The 21,170-nt window shown below is 38.2% G+C and overlaps 2 protein-coding genes across 8 annotated transcripts in view; one reads left to right on the top strand and one right to left on the bottom strand.

The window, feature by feature from the left end:
- WDR3 (WD repeat domain 3) overlaps positions 1-4,099 on the top strand; it is a 30,816-nt gene extending 26,717 nt beyond the window's left edge. For both annotated transcript variants that reach the window (XM_033196423.1, XM_033196424.1), the window contains exons 25-27: positions 814-942; positions 2,627-2,720; positions 3,327-4,099. In XM_033196423.1, the coding sequence (XP_033052314.1) occupies positions 814-942; positions 2,627-2,720; positions 3,327-3,482 (379 nt within the window). In that variant the 3' untranslated portion in view covers positions 3,483-4,099. The remainder of the gene's footprint in view (positions 1-813; positions 943-2,626; positions 2,721-3,326) is intronic.
- Positions 1-21,170, bottom strand: part of SPAG17 (sperm associated antigen 17) — a 238,312-nt gene that overhangs the window by 2,410 nt on the left and 214,732 nt on the right. For 4 of the 6 annotated variants that reach the window (XM_033196418.1, XM_033196420.1, XM_033196421.1 and 1 more), the window contains 5 exons: positions 19,716-19,852; positions 18,172-18,356; positions 16,327-16,387; positions 12,887-13,031; positions 10,061-10,205 (listed from right to left, as the gene is read on the bottom strand). In XM_033196418.1, coding sequence (XP_033052309.1) covers positions 10,066-10,205; positions 12,887-13,031; positions 16,327-16,387; positions 18,172-18,356; positions 19,716-19,852 — 668 coding nt within the window. In that variant the 3' untranslated portion in view covers positions 10,061-10,065. Of the gene's footprint in view, positions 1-10,060; positions 10,206-12,886; positions 13,032-16,326; positions 16,388-17,384; positions 17,410-18,171; positions 18,357-19,715; positions 19,853-21,170 lie in introns of those variants that run through there. The other 2 variants (XR_004433673.1, XR_004433674.1) reach the window with 2 other exon arrangements.

The following is a 21,170-nucleotide window of genomic DNA, read 5'->3' as shown; positions in this document are numbered from 1 at the left end:
ATACTTTATTTTCTTTGTCATACATTTTTGCAATAATTGTTATATTATTGGTGATTTTCCTTTTTTCATTCATTCATGCGTTTGAACTACTGAAGGCTATCATTTTCATAATGAACCACAATATCTACATATATATTCTTTTTTTTTTTTTTACATATATATTCTTTACAAGAAATAACACCTGTCTTAGGATAAAGATGAAACTTCACTACAGGAATGTAAAAGAAAATTGATTAATGTGGAAGTTATGATACATTTGAAGACAGGAAGATTCTGTGTTTTAAAGATTTAATATTTCCTAATTAATAGGTTTGTAATCCCATTTGATATCCTCTTAAGATTTTAAATTGGAATTGATGAAATAATACTTGAGCTAGTTCTAGAGGGAACTATTTTCCCAGATTAAAAGGCTGCAAAATTAGCAAAATTAAAATAGTGTAGGATTGGTGTCAGGATCAATCATCATGTCAGGATAAGTCATCATAATAGACTCTAATGGACTCAATATATGGTAAAAGAATATCATATAGAGATGGAATATTCAACAAGAGGCTTTGGAGAAATTGTTTATCTGGAGGGAAAAAGTTAGATTTTTCCATCATGCCATTGACCAAAATGCATTCCAAATAGATTAAGATATTAAATACAGAAAACAAAGAGAGTCATCTAGCTTATAGATGAATATTTAACTCTACACAAGGTGTATTCAAGTATAAAATCAGTAGAAAAAGTAATAAAGGGAAAGATTTAAAAATTGACCATGTTAACAATGTTAACAAATGCGGCATTTTATATCTATTTTTTCTTTTTCAGTGAGCTGGAAGAATCTCTACTTGTGCTGCCTTTTTCTTATGTCCCAGACATTCTTAAACTCTTTAACGAATTCATTCAGCTGGGCTCTGATATTGAACTTATATGCAGGTGCCTCTTCTTCCTCCTCAGGTAACATCCTTTTCCAAAGAATACCATGTCTTTTCAGCAGTACCTTAACTGAAGCTGTCAACACTTTGGGATTAAGAAATAGTATGCCAAACTCGGTGGCTCACCCTTGTAATCCCAGCACTTTGGGAGGCTGAGGTGGGTGGATTGCCTGAGCCTAGGAGTTTGCTACCAGCCCAAGCAATCAGTCTTGCCTTTAAAACAAGGATCATGATGACCCACCTCTTTAAGTAAGAAGTCATGGTAATACATTGCTCAGGAATCCTTACTCAGTCATAGGCCTCCGTGTTACAATCTAAGATAGCTTTGGTTCTAGTCAGTTTAGCAAAAGCCAATTACGATTGGCCAATTTGCCTCATTTGTTATTTGAAGCCAAGCTTGTCTAGCCTGTGGCCTGCAGGCCACATGTGGCCCAGTACGACTTTGAATGTGGCCCAACGCAAATTTGTAAACTTTATTAAAACATTATGATTTTTTTGTGATTTCTTTGTTGTTGTTGTTCATCAGCTATCATTAGTGTATTTTATGTGTGGCCCGAGACAATTCTTCCAATGTGGCCCAGGGGAGCCAAAAGGGTGGACATTCCTGTTTTAAAGTGTTTAGTGTAAGCTAACAGGTTTTGCTTTGTCCTTATACCGACATTTTAAGGAAGTCAGTTTATTTATCTTGGTCTCTACAGGTGCAAATGGAAATGTAGGGGCATATATAGAGGTAAACTAAGAAACATAAAGCAAATATGTTCATTAGGTTATATTCTTAAATATGAAGAATTCTGTTAATAGGTAGTTGAGAAGAATAGATGTACAAAGACTTGATATTCTTCTCATCTCTCACCCTCATTCTCAAGCTGTTACAGCAGAGAACAGAGATGGAGACAAATTGAATATTCCTTCAAATACTGTTATGAAGACAAAAACTGGTCAGCCAATGCCAGATAGTTAAACAGGTATATTTAGTGAATTGACCAAATAGGTATTTGGTGAATTGGCCTGGTTTTATGATTTTTAACCCTCCATTTCTTATACTCTATCCAGGATAGTAGCAAGAGAAGAAGAAGAATATGTTTTGTTGCCATATTCATAATTTGGAGCAAGTTGTAAAGACATAACTTCATATTTAACCATATTACTAATAATTTCTTTTACTGCTATGGCATATGTGCTATTGAATTAGGGTTGCTGGTTCTACAAGAAACACTAAATACTTATAGCGTATCAGAGGGTTATAGATTGGGTACTACCTGACAGGTACAGCAGGGTCATCAAGGATATCTTGGTACTCTGGGTCAGAGTTTGAATCTCTCATGAATGTCTCTCTTTTTTGCTGTGGCTTTATTAGAAGTATTAATGTATCTTTTTTGAGTTAGCATTTCTTAGAAGGCTCATTCTGTCTTTGAGTTTTCCATAAAGTACCACTCAAAATCTGTAGCCACTGGCAAGTTGCTGGGCTGGGAAAAGTGGCTTTGCAAATGAGTTGAATGTGTCATGAGGTTTAGGACAGTATTTTTTAAGTTATCATCAAATTGAACTGAATAGTAGAGAAAGAAATTTCTTTGGCTTTTTTTTTTTTTTTTTTTGTGCTCGAAACATTTCTATAATGTATATTTTGTTGTTGCTTTGATATTTTATCTGTTTACTCAGTCTAGCCATATCAGCTGCAACGTGACTATGTTTTGTTTTTCTATTAGGATTCACTTTGGACAGATCACTAGCAATCAAATGCTTGTGCCAGTGATAGAAAAATTAAGGGAAACAACTATTTCAAAAGTCAGCCAAGTCCGGGTAAGTGTCTTTGTATAGAGATAAAATAATGAGGCAAATTCCTAGTGTGATTTAGAAGTAGTGTAGTATTGCTGGCCGGGCGCGGTGGCTCAAGCCTGTAATCCCAGCACTTTGGGAGGCCGAGACGGGCGGATCATGAGGTCAGGAGATAGAGACCATCCTGGCTAACATGGTGAAACCCCGTCTCTACTAAAAAATACAAAAATCTAGCCGGGCGAGGTGGCGGGCGCCTGTAGTCCCAGCTACTTGGGAGGCTGAGGCAGGAGAATGGCGTAAACTCGGGAGGGAGAGCTTGCAGTGAGCTGAGATCCGGCCACTATACTCCAGCCTGGGTGACAGAGCAAGACTCCGTCTCAAAAAAAAAAAAAAAAGTAGTAGTATAGTATTGCTGTGCTTTGTCTTTAGCAGTACCCACCACCGATAAATCCATATTTGAGATAGTTTTCATTGGAATTAGTAGGAATAGAAAAAACAAACAAGAAAAGTTCTTAATAAGGGAAAGATAAGTAACAACACCTGAAGCTTTGGTTCCCCTAACTCTCATACGCTGCTGTGATGAACTGAAGTGGGAGAAAAATTTTTAATATTTCTTGTATTGCACTCCAGGATGTTATCGGCTTCAATATGGCTGGTCTTGATTATCTCAAGAGGGAATGCGAGGCAAAAAGTGAAGTTATGTTTTTTGCTGATGCTACTAGCCACTTGGAAGAGAAAAAGAGGAAGAGGAAAAAGAGGGAGAAGCTGATTCTAACATTGACTTAGAAGTGAAATGTGGTGTCTTTTTTTTTTTTTTAACTTTTTCCTTTAAAGGACTTCTAAACTAAGCACAGAAGAGTTGGCGTCATCTTTAAAATACCAAATAACAGAAGATCACATTGCAGACGATGTCAGGAGGTGGTTCCCAACTTTGCCTGGGGGAATTCCAACATGAGATTATGGGCTGGCTCCATTTCTTGGACTTAAAATGCATGATTAGTTTAAAAATCTTTCTGTGCTCTCAAAGCTTGAGCCTTGCAGCTCAAGCTTGTTGTTCCCTTTATATTCTAGCAGGGAATAAATAATTGTCTTAATTAGGTATATGTTTCATTGGAGTTGAAATTAACATTTCAAAAGTTTTTCTTATTTTTTTATGGCAGATAATTTGCCATTTATTTATATTAGGTTTTACTGCCTATTGAGACAACCAGGTGCATAATTGATTGCCCTCTGGCCATAAAAATGCAGTATCATGGACTCTTAGAACTAAAAAGGACTGTAAAAAGTACCCAGAACAGCCTCCTCAGACTTAACCTTCTGCAGGTTATATCTGTATATAAGAAGATTCTAATTGATAACTGTTTATACTTTTCTGAATAAAATAATTGTTTCTAATTAAAAAATAGCCAAGCTAAGATGCTTGGCTGGGCTTTTGAGGAATACACGTGTGTGTGTGTGTGTGTGCGCGCGTGTGCGTGTGTAGGTACATATATAGTTGACGCTTGAACAATGCAGGTGATAGGGGTGCTGACCCCCCCTCGCACAGTCAAAAATCTGCATATAACTTGTGATTCCCCAAAGTCTTAAGTACTAGTAGCCTGTTATTGACTGGGAGCCTTACTGATGTATTATATATATATTGTATACTGTACTCTTAAAGTAAGCTAGAGAAAAGAAAATGTTACTTAGAAAATCATAAGAGAAAATACATTTACTGTATTTATCCATACTGTAAGTGTATGTCATCTGTTTATAAAATGAATTGTCCGTCTAGAGTGGCAGGCAACTGTAGCTGCAGACCTCAACATGATACCTATCAAGCAATCAGCTTTTTCTTGTAATGTCATCACTTTTCTCTGCTTTTTGGGAGCATTGTGATATGCAGTTGACAGGGGCGATGAATTGTTCATGCACCGGTGATTAGTGTCCCACAGCATTTGAAGTGCATACTCACAACACTTGAGCTCACTGCAGTAGCAACAGGAGGTGGCTGTGAAATGATTTCACTAATATGCTGTGCATTACAGTTCATTTTATGCAGCTGTGATTTAATGCTGCATCTTTACATTTTTTTACGTTTCTCTCAAAACTGTGAATTGCACCATGTATGATCTGTATTTGTGTGTGTTAATTTTGGTAAAATAATAGATTTGCCTGTATTTTATGGCAGTAAGTGATAAAATAGTATCTACATATATTTTATGCATTCATGATATAACTGCTTTTTTCCTAATTTTTTTCATCTGAAACTTTTCTCATTGTTTCAAATCTTCAAAAATTTTTCCAATATATTTATTGAAAAAAATCTGGGCTGGGTGCAGTGGCTCACACCTGTAATCCCAGCACTTTGGGAGGTGGGCAGATCATGTGGTCAGGAGTTCAAGACCAGCCTGGCCAACGTGGTGAAACCCCATCTCTACTAAAAATACAAAAAACTAGCCGGGCGTGGGCGCTAGGGCGTGGTGGCAGGCACTTGTAATCCCAGCTACTCAGGAGGCTGAGGCAGGAGAATCACTTGAACCCAGCAGGCAGAGATTGCAGTGAGCCAAGACCGTGCCACCATTACTCCAGCCTGGGCAACACAGTGAGACTCCATCTCCAAAATAATAATAGTAAAACAAATCTGTACAAAAGTGGAGCCACGTGGTTCAAACCCATGTTTTTCAATGAATTGTCTACTGTATATCTTCATGGTAAGGATTTGGGGAAGTAGGAATGTTCTAGGAAAAGATATTATCAGATACCTCTGGGTCTGGGCTTTTCTTTTGGGGAAGTTTATAAATGACTAAATCATACTCCTTGTTATAGGCCTGTTTAGATGTTCTGTATCTTCTTCAGACAGTTTTGCTTTTTATCCTTTTTGTTGTTGTTAATCCTAAAGACTTAAAACAATGGTTTCTATCTGTCTGTTAATTTGGTCATTTCAGCCAAGTTACTGTGTTGTGGGGCCACCATTTTCTTCCCAGGCTCAGAGCTGCAGTTCTTGTGGCTTGGCGATTTGTGTCCCAAACCACAAGTCTTAATGTTCTTGAGCATAACACAGTCACTGAAGGGAAGTAAGGAATGCAGTATTTGTCGGGCAGAATAAATAAGTGAATTTTGGCATGGAGTTTCTGAAGGCGTAACTATGAAAGGCAAGAGAATAGGCAGGCAGGATAATGCGTTCTAGGTGCTTTCCAAGGAGTCGGTGTTGTTTAGGCAGCTATTCCTGCCACCAGGGAGAGGAGTTAATTCTTGAAAAATAATTTAATTTTTTATGAGAACAGAGGTTGAATCAATGTCCTTTTTAGAGTTGCTCATCAGAACATAAATGTCACTTTCTAGTAACATTTTTGATGGTTTCCAAACCAAAACAAGTTCCAGGAGGGCATTCTAGATGTATACATCATTAATAATTCCTCTTATGTTAAAAATTGCTGTTTTCCCATAGCTTTGCCACCATTTATAATTCAAAAGCCTGATAGTGCTAGGGAATGTAAAGATGTTTCTGTTTGCTAAAGTTTTATGCAAATCAAAGAGAAGGGGAACTTTTATGATAAAGTGACATGTACAGAACCTAGCTAAGTTACAACTTTTGGTCAAAATACTTGAAACTCTTTAACCCTAAAAGTTTAAGGTCAACAGGTGCATTATAAAGTAAATTTTAAGCCAAGCACATTTCTAGTCATTAAGTCAATATTCATTGCCTTAGCCATTGGCTGTATATAATCCTTAATATAAAAACCATTTAATGACTAATATCTCTTGCATATTGTGAAGTAAGTTACCTATAGAAATTCTGTAGTACCATAAAGAAAAGCCTTTTGAGATTGCAGTGAGCTGAGATTGTGTCATGGCACTCCAGTCTGGGCAACAGAGTGAGACTCCATTTAAAAAAAAAAAAAAAAGGCTCTTGAATTGTTTATTGGGAGTAAAACATTTAGGCTTAGTTTTTAAAATGTATATATCCATCCACTTAAGGAAAATATGCTTAACAATTTTGAAATTCACTGGCTGGAAGCTAGGTGCTTTGTATATTTGGCATTAAATTGTTTCTCAGTGGCAAATGTCATAAATCATATCTCATTCTAAAGAAATCTAGCAAATCTCTAGCACAGATCTAGGACAGTGCCCAGAAAAGCAATGGTATCTGTTGGTAGGTACACGACTATATATAGGACTCTATTCACTTATCAACTATAAATGATGAGCCTGCTCAATGCAGCCTTTTCAGGCCAGGTTAGTCTTCAGAAAGAGAGGGAGGTTGTGAGCAGAAGTGTAACGAAGAAACCACATAGGCTTACAGGTACCATCTGCAATCCACCCCCATTCCTCATAATTTAGGATCTTGAGATTGGGCTAAGGTTCTTAAAGGTAGTATCACCATATATTCAAGTCCTTTCTCTTTATTTCTGAGGTTTTTGGGATCCAAGCAGCCCTGGTTTGTTTTTAGAACATAGTACAGATTGTGTAACAGTCACTGAGCCCAACCCTTATATAGGGCCTGGCAGTGTTGCCCTTGTGTATCCCTTCCCCTTGAGTATGGGGTCGGACCTAGTGACTGGCTTCTAGTGAACAGAATACAGCAAATGTAATGGGCTCTCTCTTCCAAGATTAGGTTATAAAGCACTGAATTCTACCTTGTTCACATTCTGGCTCTTCATGCTTGCTTGCTTGTTCTGATGAACCAAGCTGCCATGTTGTGAGATTCCCTAAAGCGAGGCCTACATGGTGAGGAACTGAGTGGCAGTCTCTAGACAGTAGCCAGTGAGGAGCCATGGCCCGCAGTCTAACAGCCTGCAAGAAACCGAATCCTGCTGACTGCTACTTGAGTGAGCTTGAAAGCAGATTCATCCCCAGTTGAGCCAGAGGACCCCACTGAGCTGTGCCTGATTCCTGACTCAAGCTATGAGATCATAAATGTTTATTGTTTTAAGCCACTGTTTTGGGGTAGTTTATGATATAGCAACACATAACTAATACAGCTTCTATAGAGCAAATTACCTAACCTTTTCCTTATTTATAAAATGGGTAGAATAGCACCTACCCAGACAGTTACTGTGAAGTGCTTAAAGTTACTACTGTTACTGCATCTATTTAATCTCATTAAGTCTGCAATAATATGCACAAAGAGGCATAAAGACATTATTTAAGACATTTTATCTGTTAGGTAGATTCATGAATTACTTTTGATAGATTGGTGCCAACAGGAATTATGAATCTTTGAGAGCTATTCCATAGTTTTCAGAATTGTCTAGCTAGAGATGCAGACTGTACACTTCTCAGTTTGGGCTAACTTCTGAAAGTCGCTGCCGAGAAGGGAAACTATGTCCTAATTTAGTGGTTCCCAGAGTGTAGTCCAAAACTGTAATATTAAGATATATGTTTTGGGTTGATTACTGTTCCCTGAAAATTCATGTCCACCTGGATTCTGTGAATGTGACCTTATTTGGAAATAGAGTCTTTACAAATGTAGTTAGTTAAGATGAGGTTAGATTAGGGAGGATGAGAATGTTGTATCAGCAGAGACACTGACAGCTTGGACTGAAGGAGAGGGGGAGAGAGAGAGAGAGAGAGAGAGAGAGAACAAAATGAAGAAAGGCTGAAAGGCTGTCAGATTTCTGGAATTCTGTAAGCAGGAAACGGGCTGCCCAGAGGGTAGGACTGTTGCAGAGGGCCAAAGCTGAGGGCTCAGAGGGTGGGGCTGGTGGAGTCTTTGAGGGCCTAGAGGCTGGGATTGGTGGAGCCTCCATGGGCATACAGGGCAGATGGTGCCACAGATTCCCAGTCCTTGGAATCTAATGGAATTTGCTCTTCTGGGTTGCAAAGTTGCTGTAGACCAGTGACTCCTTTATTTCTTCCGTCTTCTCCCTTTCGGCATGGGAATTTGTATCCTGTGGTGGTCCCACCATTGTATTCTGGAAGCTGGTAACTTGTTTTTCAGTTTCATAGGTCTATAGATGGAAAGGAGGCCAGGACAGTTCATGCTCAGAGCCTCACCCATACCTGATTTAGATGATGAGCTTTGAGACTTTTTGAGTTGGTGATCTTTAGATGAGACTTTAGAGTTAATGCAGGAATGGATTAAGTCTTTGGGGAATATTGGGATGGAGGACTGCATTTTGTACCTGGGGTGAACATGAATTTTGAGGGACCAGAGGGCAGGCTGTACTGGGTTTGGCCCTCCAAAATTCATGTCTAGTAGAACCTGTGAGTGACCTTGTTTGTAAATAGAGTCTTTACAGATGCAATCAAGTTAAGATTAGGTCATTCAGGATTAGGGTAGCCCCTAAATCCAATGAGAGAGGCACACAGAGAAATACACGAGGAAGACTGCCCTGTGAAGACAGAGGTAGATGTTGGAGTGATGCCACTACAAGCCAAGGAATGCCAAGGATTCCTGGCAACCACCAGAAATGAGGAGAGATGCGTAGAACAGATTATTCCTCCAGAAGGAACCAACCCTGCTGACACCTTGATTTTGGACTTCTTTCCCTCTAAACTGTGAGAGAATAAATACCTGTTTCTTTAAGCCACCTGGTTTGTGGTACTTTGTTACGGCACCCCAAGGAAATTAATACAATATGTTATTTGCCTTTTTCTCTTATTCTCACTTAGGCATAGAGCTGAGTTTTCCAGAGGGTATATGATGTGTAAATGATAACAGTTTGAATACAGAGCAGATGTGAGAATCCAGCTATGTTCTACTAAGTCAGACATTAAAGAGATTTGCAAAAATAGAAAACAATACTACCTTTATTACATGTTTGTTTTTGAAAAGTTATTTTTCATTAAATATGTCATTTATGTGAATAAACTGGGTTTATTATTTTTAAATTTTTAAAATTTTCCCAGTTTTCTTACTTGGTAAATATTGATATCACTCACATAAACAAAAGCTCTTTGGGATCATCAATCATTTTTAAGACAATAAAAGGAGTCTTGAGTCTAAAAAGTTTGAAAAACACTGGTTTAATTATAAATTCTCAAGTTCAAGGGCACCTTGGTGTTTGTGTCTGTGCTGCTGCTTTTTAGAGAGTAAGATCAACTTTATCTGAACAATGAAATCAGTGCTTAAAAGAATGGACTTGAGAATCACATTGAAGTAGTTTAGATTTTTACTTCTTCCACTTAAGAAGTAAGCAAACTATCTGAACCCCTGTTTTCTTATTTATAAAGTGGGAAAAACTGTCTTCTAGATAGCATGAGGATTAGATTTTATAATATGTATAAAGGAGTAACTAGCATGGTTATTTAAACAAATATTTTCATTCATTCAGTCTAGGTGGCTTATGGGTTTCTGACTGTAAGGAGAGGGGAAGAAACCTGGGGTCTAATACCTCAAATTTGAATGCTTGACAATCAAATTCCTGTTTATTACTTACTGTACCTAATGTGGAGAAACTTTACGAGACATGAAGACTCCAAGTGTGGAGGAATAAATTGCAGAAGTTCTCTGGACCATTGGATTTTCTTTTCCCTGGGGAAAGTCTTTTGGTCGCTTATCATAATTGATGCTTGTTAAAACTGGTAAAATACTTGTTAAGGGCTGTGCTTTTCATGACTAAGTGATTTGCATATATAAACCCAAATAACTCTAGCAACATTAGTTCAACTTTAGGTACCCGTCTATCCAATGCAAATTCTACATGCTCAGGCTTGGGGGTTAGAGGATGGATATGCCAATGTCTAGAATGTCTTCTGTTCTCCCTGATGTACATTTCTCTACTAACTGTGACTGGCTTTCTATAAGGAGTCATCAGCATGGTCAAGCCCCAAACCATATCTACATCAGATTTTGTGGGGTTTTTTTGGTGGGGAAAATGACAGATCTTGGGAAATGGGCTATGAATTATCATTGTTGACATTGGAAGTAATATCCAATGTAGATAAAAGATCTGGTAAGATTTTTTGCCCTTTATCTGTGTCTGACAGGTTCTCTGTAATCTGTAAGCAGGGAAATAGAAAATTTATTATAAATACAAATGATTTCATTGCTATGATCAGCAGCAGTGATTCAGGTATTTGCATCTAATAACCTGTGTGGAGAGGGTAAGGGCACTTGGTTTAGTTCCCAGAGGAAGAAACTAGTTCCTCGGCTAGTTTCCTTCTATCACAATGGAAAAACCCTGTCATCATTACTCAAAAAAAGGAAAGGAAAAAGGAAGGGAAGGAAGGTGAGAGGAAGGGAGAGAGACTTTCCCAGTGAGGACTTTCCTTTCCTACTTTATATTTTGCTCCATTGTACTTACTGCCATCATTGTTTATGGTTTACTTACTTTGTGTATTGTCTGTCCTCCCACTGGAATGTGAGCTACATAAAGGCAGGGGTTTCTGCATCTTTGAAAGCATAAATGAACAAATGAACTACACTTCGTTTATTGACATCAGTGCTATCTGACACAAGTTCCTTGAACTTTCTCCTTCACCTCGGAATGTCTGAATCCTTAGCTATCTTCAGCTTCTCCCTTGCCAAGACTAACCCTTCAGCTCTGTTTTTTTTATTATTATTTTGCCCTATTTTGGATATTGCAGTTTCAATTACTTCTACTCATTCATCTTTTTAATATACCTCTTCTGCTCCACTCTCTTCAACCTACAAACACATAGGTCTACACTAAACTGAAAATCCTTCCTATATTCTGTTGCATCCTTGAGGTACCATGTTCTCTTGCTCTTTCCTTTAATACATTTTCTTGAAAGAATATCCATAACTAATGTTTCTGTTTTCTTAATACAGTCATTCTTTACCTTTTGTAATTTAGTTTTTGTTCCAACCAAATTTAACACTTTAAATCTGAATTTTCTTTGACATTTCAATAGCGTCTGTCAATTGTGTCCATCTTTTCCTTGAAATTCTTCCTAAGGCTTCTGAAGTATTTCATTTTCTAATTGCTGCTTCTGTCTCCACTGGCTCCTCTTCCTCCTGCTCCCTAAACTGACTCCAGATTTCTGCTCCTTGCCCATACGTTCAGCCATCACCTCTCTGTAAACAATGCTTAAAATTATTATATCTCCAATTCTGACTTCTCAGTTGAGATCTAATATTACATATCCATGATTCATTATCTCAGCCCAAAACGTTGAAGTTGAACTCTATGTCCTCTTTCTTCCATCCATCAATGACTGCTACCTCAGATTTTGCAGTTTCTTTCCCCCACCGTGTCTTTCATGCATATCCCTCTTTTATGTTGACTGTTCCCCAATTCCCACAGTTCTTGTGCTTACACATGGCCCATTCAGGTAGACTTCTAATGGTTCTTTTACACGTCCAGTTGTTCCCCTTCAACACGTCCTGCACAATAACACTGGATTCATCTTAATAAAGATGTGCTGATCATATCACCCACAGAGTCAGGAATCTGCAGTGGTTCACTGCTGCTTAAATAATAAAATAAATCCAAGCCAAGGATTTAAGATCTTTCATAACTTGACTCCAACCTATTTCCCACTATATTCCTAATACTCAAGCTTTTGGCAACTTGACCTCCCTGCCAATCATCCCAAACACCTGGAGCTTTCCTGTTGCCATGGTTTGTTCATTCTTTGTACTTAAAGTTCCCGTCAATCAAGTTTTCACATTCTATAAGATCCAGCTCAAATATCAAATAAATATAGAACAGTAACACAAGCAGCACACAATTCATGCCACTGGAGAAAGTACAGAATAGAAATAAAATGTGAAGACTTTATTTCTGCTACTAGATTATATAATGCCTTTTAAGACAGAGTCCAGTTATCCATTTTTATGTATGATAAACTATTTCATACAGTACCTTGGAGGTAATAGGTACTTGATATCCATCTAATATCTCTGTGGCTGGAGACACTGATACGGAGGAATGCATGCATAATTCAGTGAATACCCAACCTTTGTAATAAGAAGGTATCTCCTATCCTTCTATAAAATTATAATTTTTTGTGATAGAGACTTGCTGTTTTGTTATTTTATCTGATATTCCATAGATGGCCAATAACAGTTACACTTATTCAGCTTGAAGTTACTGCACATATACTGTGTGTCAGGTATTTTTTTAGATTTGGCTAGGTGCTTTCAAAGATGAATGAAGATACCCTTTGTCTTAATAAATTTAACTCTGATTTTGAAGATAGAATTAATAAAGTAGAGATGCATTTTGACTTCCATGTTTTCCTCACTTGTGTAATTTCTGCACTATATATGATTACTCAAGTTGAACTTTAAAGGATATTTGCTTCCACAGGTAGGAACAGAACCTCATGCTCAGTCATAATCTCGATATTGTGAGAGATGTGTGCTGATCCCCTGGCCCCATCCTCTCCAACAGCCATGGCAAATAACTCTATATTCAGTTCTGTCTGCAAACCAGCTGCCACCTATAAGACACAAGGTAGCTTTAGGACCAGACAACTCTCAGTTCAAACCTTGCTTTTAATATGAATTTGAGCAAGTTATTTAAACTCTCTTACCTTTGGTTTCTTCATCTATAAATTTTGCACTAATAAATGGTAGTTATTAAAAGCATTTAGCAGAATTACTTCATAATGAAGGTAGAATTCCATTAAGTAAAGGGGACCCAGGGTAAATTGTTGAAGGGGCAAACCAGGTGCTATTTAGGAAAAAGCATAAGGAAGCTAAATGCCAGGTTATTGGAAGTGGAACTGAAGGCAACATTTTGCAATACTCCTAATTGTGCTAGTTTTTGAATATCAGTAGTGACTTTCAGTAGTGAAATCTGCAATAGGGGCTACTTCAGATAAAGATCAATTTAATCTAATATAAATATAAATCAGGAGGCTGAGGCAGGAGAATTGCTTGAACCCAGGAGGCGGAGGTTGCAGGGAGCCAAGATCGTGCCACTGCATTCCAGTCTGGCGACAGAGCAAAACGCCGTCTCAAAAAAAAAAAAAAAAAAAGAAAGAAAGAAAAAGAAAAAATTCATCTAACGGACTTGGTGACTATCATAACTTTCCTACCTTGTTCCTTGCAGGGGTGTCCACTATTTTGGCCTCCCTGGGCCACATTAGAAGAAGAATTGTCTTGGGTCACACACAAATTATACTAACAGTAATGATCAGGTGATGAGCTTAAAAAAATCGCAAAATAATCTCATCATGTTTTAAGAAAGTCTAGGAATTTGTGTTGGGCTGCATTCAAAGCCGTCCCGGGCCATGGGTTGGACAAACATGACTTTAGGGTATTCCTAATGTAGGCTGCATAAAATAATGAAACCAGTAGAGGGAGACAACATTAGTTGAAATGCCCAACTGCTTAGTTCTGAAAACCCATGGAAGAGGATTGTACCAACAAAGAAGAAACCTGATACAGAAGGAAGAAGGAACACAGCAAGGCACGGGCATCTTGCCTTGTTCCTTGAAAAGAACACTAGCCAGCAAAGAGAGAGCTATTTATGTTTCTAAGTTGCCTCTCCAGGAGGTGGGTTAAAAAGCAGACTTGGGAACAGTTATCTGGAAAAATATAAATCTGAAACGACTACATGAAAAGCAATTAGATACAAATGGAATGTTTTCTTCAATATAATTTTATAAATAGTAGAATTGAAAAATGTTTCAGTTTTTTCAACAATGTATTTGTGAGCGTATGCATACTGGAGGATATCCAGCAGCAGACCCTTCTCCTCCAAGTCCAGCAGTTGGAGCAGGGCTGGGTAATGATGAAATTCAGCATGAGGAGAGCTGGAACACAGCCATCATACAGGTTTGCCCAGGCTTTGAGCAGATTCATTTAGTGTTGGCCACTAACCAAGCTGAACAGTGGTTAGATTTACATATGGGGAAGTCTACAGATTATATTTTTTGCCAGAGCCAAAACCTACTATCAAAGCCTGTTGTCAAACTAAAAAAACCTTACAGTATAGAGTGAGCTTCAAAGACTACATGCTGGGTTTTTAGGACCTATAAAGGTTGATCCAACAGCTATTTTGGCTTTTGGCATAATCCCTACTTTAAATTAAAATGAGATTTGCTAACTTCCCAGAACAGTGGAAGAAGGGCTTGTTTTGATTTTTGTCTTTTGCCTTATGTTGTGAAGGTTCTGAAATCTTGACACAATACAGTGGTGAATTACTTCAGGCCAGGACTTGTGAATTAGTGGATATAATCCCAAAATGTTTCTGTTTGGAGTTTCAGCCTGTATAATACTGTTTTCTGTAGAGCATATTACAGCTAGAAGGGGGCTAAGAAATAATCTGGTCTGAACTTTACAGATGAGGAAAACAAGGCTCAGAGCATTAACTGAACTGCTTGATGGCACAGTCGTGACAAGAAGTCAACTGACTTTGTGCTATACCAAACCAACCCTTTTGTGTGAGCCTATGACTGGGGCTGCTTTAAGAGCTTCAGACTCTGGGAGCATTGGGTGCTTGTTAACAGGACTGGATAATTCTGTGCACTGTTCTCATAGGCCTATGTGCTCTTCCCATCTGTGATGAGTGAGTCACGTGTCTGCCAGACCAACTCACTTCATTCTGTCACTCAATCACACCTCTCTCGAGTACCCACTATGTGCCTGGCTCTGTAAGCTTCTCATGTGTCTTACTCATTTTTAACATCCTCTGTGCCCTGGCCACTTTCAATGGCATATGGGAGGAACTCAAAATTTGCTGAGTGAAGTATGACGTAAAAGGCGTGTTAAAGCAGCCAGATAATGCACGGATAAAGACTTAAAAATGTGACTATTATATTTTAGGATGAACTTATGTTTACATCATCCTATATTTCTGAAATTATAATTTAAAGTGAAACTATGCTATTAATATGCATATTTTTTACTAAACATGCCATTTTGGAGGATGTATCAAAGTCAGAATAGGTTGACATTTTTTATTTTGTATTTTCAGAGACCTTTGGAGAAATGAGGCAACTTATGAGTTTAATAAATATGATTTCTTGGCTGGGTGTGGTGGTTCATGCATGGAATCCTGGCACTTTGAGAGGCCAAGGCAGGTGGATAATGAGGTCAAGAGTTCGAGACCAGCCTGACCAACATGGTGAAACCCTGTCTCTACTAAAAATACAAAAATTAGCCAGGCGTGGTGGCGTGCACCTGTAATCCCAGCTACTCGGGAGGCTGAGGGAGGGGAAGTGCCTGCACCCAGGAGGTGGAGGTTGCAGTGAGCTGAGATCCGGCCATTACACTCTAGCCTGGGCAACAGAGCAAGACTCTGTCTCAAAATAAAAATAAATAAATAAATAAATAAGCAAACAAATATGATTTCTTAGTATAGCATTAAATAATATTCTCTGGCAAATACCAAGAGTGCAAACCAGATTTACATAAAATATAAAGAATGGAATAATTATTTTTCAGTTTGCATAAGGATTTACTTTTTAAAACGGTAGTTTTTATACAACAGTACATAACTGTAATATTGGGACAAGTGAGGTGAGCTTCAGAATTGTTTTCATAGCTGGCAGTTTAACTCTGTTTATGCATAGGATCGGTCTCATGGTTACTATATGGAATGAATGCAATCAAGCCACATACTGTATCACTACCAAAAATCTTTTGCTTATGATATTAAAAACATTAGACTTATACATAGTTTAAAATGAATGGGCAGAATGATTTCAAAGCCCACTTCACTGGAAACCTATATATATTCATTTGCATGCACGCAAGGACACACAATAGATGACATATAGGACTTACGGGTCCAGGTTTGTAAGTCACTTTCAGTCCTGTGCTGGGTGGGGGCTGCTTTACTTTAAACCTACAAGGCAGCAAGATGAAAATAAATTTATGCCATAATGAAAAACAGGAGCAATGAATAAGCTGGGATGTTATAAAATAAGGAAGGTGTTAATATTTGCTACATAGGAGCTGGGGGTCCATACCATTAGAAAAACAACTTTAATATTCAATTGGGAGAAGAATCTGGGGCCCATTCCACAACTGCCTTTCCAACAGTTTTCATCAGCATAAAACGGGCTCCAACCTGAGTTTCAACCCTTCGTTACTGGTTGCTGACGAGCAGTCCAGGCTTGGGCAGTGGGACTGTTTGGCTGGTGTGTGCATTTCAGCGTAGCTGCCAGCATGAATGCAAATGCTGGCAGCCGGGTCATTAAGTTGAAGAATAAAGGCTCTTTTGGAAGGCAGTGGAGCATGGGAGCCAGCTTTGCTCTGTCTTAGTATGGGGTTTGCATGTTTGAGGAGAGGAGAAACAGAAAGGCTCAGAAAACGTCGAAGAACTTGAAAAGCTCTGAGCTCACACATGGTGCTTATTGATCTCTCTCTCTTCCTGTGGTTTGTGGGTTCTGCTTGAAGGTTAAAGACCTGGAGTAAATTAAAATGCCAAGGAAAGCCTACCTCCACTCTGACCCCAACACTGCTTCTTCCTCCATCAACCTTGCTGTCTGCTCTGTCGTGGCTGAATTAACAAGCTGAGGAGTGAAATCTCCAAAACTAAAATTTTATACTGGAGCAACAGGACCCGCACGAATGAGTTTTATTAGTTTGAGGTTGACTCTCTATTTCTCCCCACCCACTTTGTTGGCAACAACCTAAAAAATAATAATGTGTGATTTGGTGGCCTGAGTTCCACATCAGATTGTTTCTCAGGAAGCAAAGGTCATTCCTGAAGCTGGGATTTGCCTCAACTGAAATAACTGAAATGGGACAGGGATCTTTCAAACTGGATGCTTCTATCATTTTGTTTTATCTGATTTCCAATCATCAATCAGAATCACAAACATTCGTGAAGGACTTACCACTGAACTCTGAAAATGACTGCAACTGAAATAAACATATATTCCATTTTAATGGAAGTAATACACATGCTTATGTTTAAGATATAACTTAACAGATATAACTTAAATAAAATATAAAAAATATATTATATTTAAGATATAATAGTGGACATTTTGTACTTGGGAATGGTTTGGTAGAGGTATATGGTTTATTGATCCAATGGAAAGGTTTGAAATTTCACACAAAACGAAGTATTAGTAAAGCAAGGCATATGGTGGGGGGACTCAGGAGATCTGAAGTGTGGCCTCTGCTAACCTACAAGATGTTAAAACAAGTTACACAGTTTCTCCTTTTATAGTAGTCTCATAAGGTTTTTCCCTCCATTATGCAGAAACAATGTAATTAAAAGTGCTTTTCAGATCATACTGTGAAAACAAACATCAGCTGGTATTATTATAGTTAGTGGATTTGTGAAAAAGACTTTCAATTATTGTGCATTAGTAGCTATAACACTTGTACAACCTCCTCCTTTTTTTTCCACTAGTGGAGATCAGGATGTGAGTTGCTTTTAGCAAAGTATGAATGATGATGAATAGGAGGGCAAGGAAGTATCTACCATATAATTGGAACCCGATAAACACTCACTGATTTGTTGATGAATGAATGAGTGTGTAAATGACTGAATGAATCATGTGAAGATTCAAGGAGTAATTATAGTTCGGTTCCATAAACATTTACTGATGGAGGTGACCAAAGACAAGTCACAGGGTAGGGAAAGGTAGGCAGACCTTTGGTCCCTTGGCTCACCTGCAGAAGTCCACTCCAACATTCTTGAGCTTTACAACTGTGGCATAGGTATGTCCTTCCTTAAGCACTCCAAACTTCACTGATGACGGGAGAAGATGGAACCCAAAAGGGGATGACTGTGCATTATTAATGGCGGCAGATGCAATAGAGGATGTGTTCACTTTTCCTCCAACAGAATCTTGCACCTTTGCATTAACGCAAAATTAATAAAATGGTTCTATTTTGAGTTCCCAAGATTAGAAAAACAAAAAAAAAGGCCCTGTCACCAGAGGAAAATAACTTTTTGGTTGCTGGAGGAAATGAATGTTTATGGTCTTATGTAATCCTTACAACAGCCGTGTAAGGAGGTATTTTAGGCTTTGTTTTAAGGATAAGGAAGTCAAGTTCAGAGAACTGAAAGATAATTGTTCAAGTGGTAAGTAGCATAGCAAAGATTCAGACTCAAGTTTGCCTGATTCTAGAGTCTGTGCTCTTTCATCTGTGCCAGTGGTCATCAAACATTAGCTTCCATCAGAATCTCCTGGAGGACTCATTAATAACAATACACAGATTGCTGACTTTACCCCCAGAGTTTTTCATTCTGTTGGTTGGGGACAGGGCCCAAGAATTTGCATTTATAACAAGTTCTTAGTGTTGGCAATGCTGCTGGTCAGACAACCACACTTTGAGAACCATTGGTCTATGCCCTTATTATTCCTCACATCAGCAGTGCTGACATCATCTCAGAGTTTGTTAGAACTGCAGAACCCCATGCCCTACACCAGACCTAGTGAGTCAGAATCTGTATTTTAATAAGATCCTGAGGTAATCCATATGCACACTAAAGTTTGAGACATACTGTAATATTGTCAGTTATATATAACAATAAATTCTGTGATGGAGATGAACACAGTGTGCCATGGAAGAAAAAAAAGATAATTATCAAAACTGGTGGACTCCAGAAGGTTTCCCAATAGAACTGGGTGGAATCTTAATCTTAGAGGCTCTGAGGAAGAAAGGAGCTTGGTATTTTTAAAGAATGAAATCTACAATGGCTAAATTATAGTGAGTTTGACTCAGGGTGAGGGCGAAGAAGCAAATGGGGCCTTGTCCTCATGTTAAGTCATTTGGATTTTATCCTAAGAGTCATGGCAACGGTGGCCAATGATTCCTTTAGCCAGTAGTAGTATGCTGGTAAACTGGCTGTCTGAAAACAATTCTGATTTCTAGTGTTCACTAATTTTATGGTGCAAGTACTCCCAGCATGGCTGATTTCAAGCTATCAGTGGTTTGATAACTGGCTCATAAAATTTTTCCCAGGAGCCTGTACGAGCCAGCTCCATCAAAGCACTGCTTGTGTTTACACGTGTGAGATGTAAGTTTAAAGAGCTTCACGGTGAGATCGATACGGTCAATAGCAGTACACAGTGGCTGGAAACTAATAATTTCAATGAATCAGAATTACATAAAATCTACAAAAGGAGCAGGATTGAAAAAAATAAAAAGTAAAGAATTACATCAAATGCTGATTGGCTGTGGGGAATTTGTTCCCATGTTTGTTTTACCTTTGCAAGTGGTTGAGACTTAGGCTTGGAACTCAGCAAATAATGAGGCAACTTCACTTTTTCTTTTCTTGCTTGTCCCGCAACATCCTGCAGCAAGGACTGGGTTGGAATTTTCACAGGCTCATAAGATTCTGGTTCTGTTAGAGAGAAAGCTTAAATTATGCCACATGGACATTTTATTCAAAGACATTGGAAGTAATATCAGAGTATATAAGAACATAAACCAACTTGGAAACTTTTCTTCTTTGCTTTTCAAAGAGCTTATTTACATTTATTTTATTTAATTTCAATTTTTCTGTTAGATTTACTGCAGGTTTGTTACAAGGGTATAATGCATGATCACGCTGCCCAAATAGTGAATATAGTACGCAACAGGATGTTTTTCAGCCCGCCTCCTCCCTTCCTGTCTCCTTTCGGAGTCCCCGCTGTCTCGTTCCCCTCTTTATGCCCACGAGTATCCAAGATTTAGCTTCTACCCAAGTGAGAACATGTGATTTTGGATTTTCTGTTTCTGCATTAATTTGCTTAGAATAATGGCTTGTAGCTGCATCCATGTTGGTGCAAAGAACATGATTTCATTCTTTTTCGTGGCTGCATAGTATTCTATGGTGTACATGTACTACATTTTAAAAATCCAATCCATCATTGATGGGCACCTAGGTTGGTTCCATGTCTTTGCTATCGTGAACGTTACTGCAGTGAACATGTGAGTGAACGTGTCCTTTTGATAGAATATTTCTTTTTCTTTGGCTGTGTATCTAGTAATGGGATTGCTGGGTCAAATTGTAGTTCTATTTTTAGTTTAAAGAGCTTATTTAAAAGGAGAAAAGTCTTCTGTTAATTCTTGCCTTTTCATTTTACAAACTGATTTTATATACATGACCTAATACTGGTCCTCACACAACCCTATAAGGTGGGCAGTACAGATGTTATTAGTATCCATATTTTAATAAATGAGAAGAATAAGATTCTAAGAAGTCAAGTGGCTTGCCTAGGATGAACTGAATTATACCCAGGTCTTCAAGGTTCCTTCTATTAAATCAACAATATATAATACAATACAACATTAACTCTGAAAGATTTCTTGAAACTAATGAGTAAAAAAAATCCCAATAATTTTGATTCTACTACTATATTTATAGTTTTAAAAAGTGTTTAGTAAGTATAGATAAATTAAGCCATAAAATTAAATCTTCAAATCACTAAATTCGGTGACTTGTTCTTTTCCTCAGTTGCATGAGGGAATGAGCAAGTGTAGGAAATCCATGCAGCAGTAGCTGTGTGTCTTTGTTCCACAGATCCAGGAGGTGGAAATAAGAATGGTATTTTGGATCATGGTAGTTAAAAATCCTTTCCTGCATTCAAATCAGGAAGAGAGGAAAAGGAAGGGGACTAATATTTGAGTGTCCACGATCTGCAGGTGAGTGCCACACATGTTTTTACACCTGAATGAGG

This window comes from Trachypithecus francoisi, unplaced genomic scaffold (assembly GCF_009764315.1).
Source record: "Trachypithecus francoisi isolate TF-2019V2 unplaced genomic scaffold, Tfra_2.0 Lachesis_group5, whole genome shotgun sequence".
Classification (NCBI taxonomy): domain Eukaryota; kingdom Metazoa; phylum Chordata; class Mammalia; order Primates; family Cercopithecidae; genus Trachypithecus; species Trachypithecus francoisi.
Note: the sequence above shows the minus strand (reverse complement) of the source record. Positions and strands in the feature narration are given on the sequence as shown.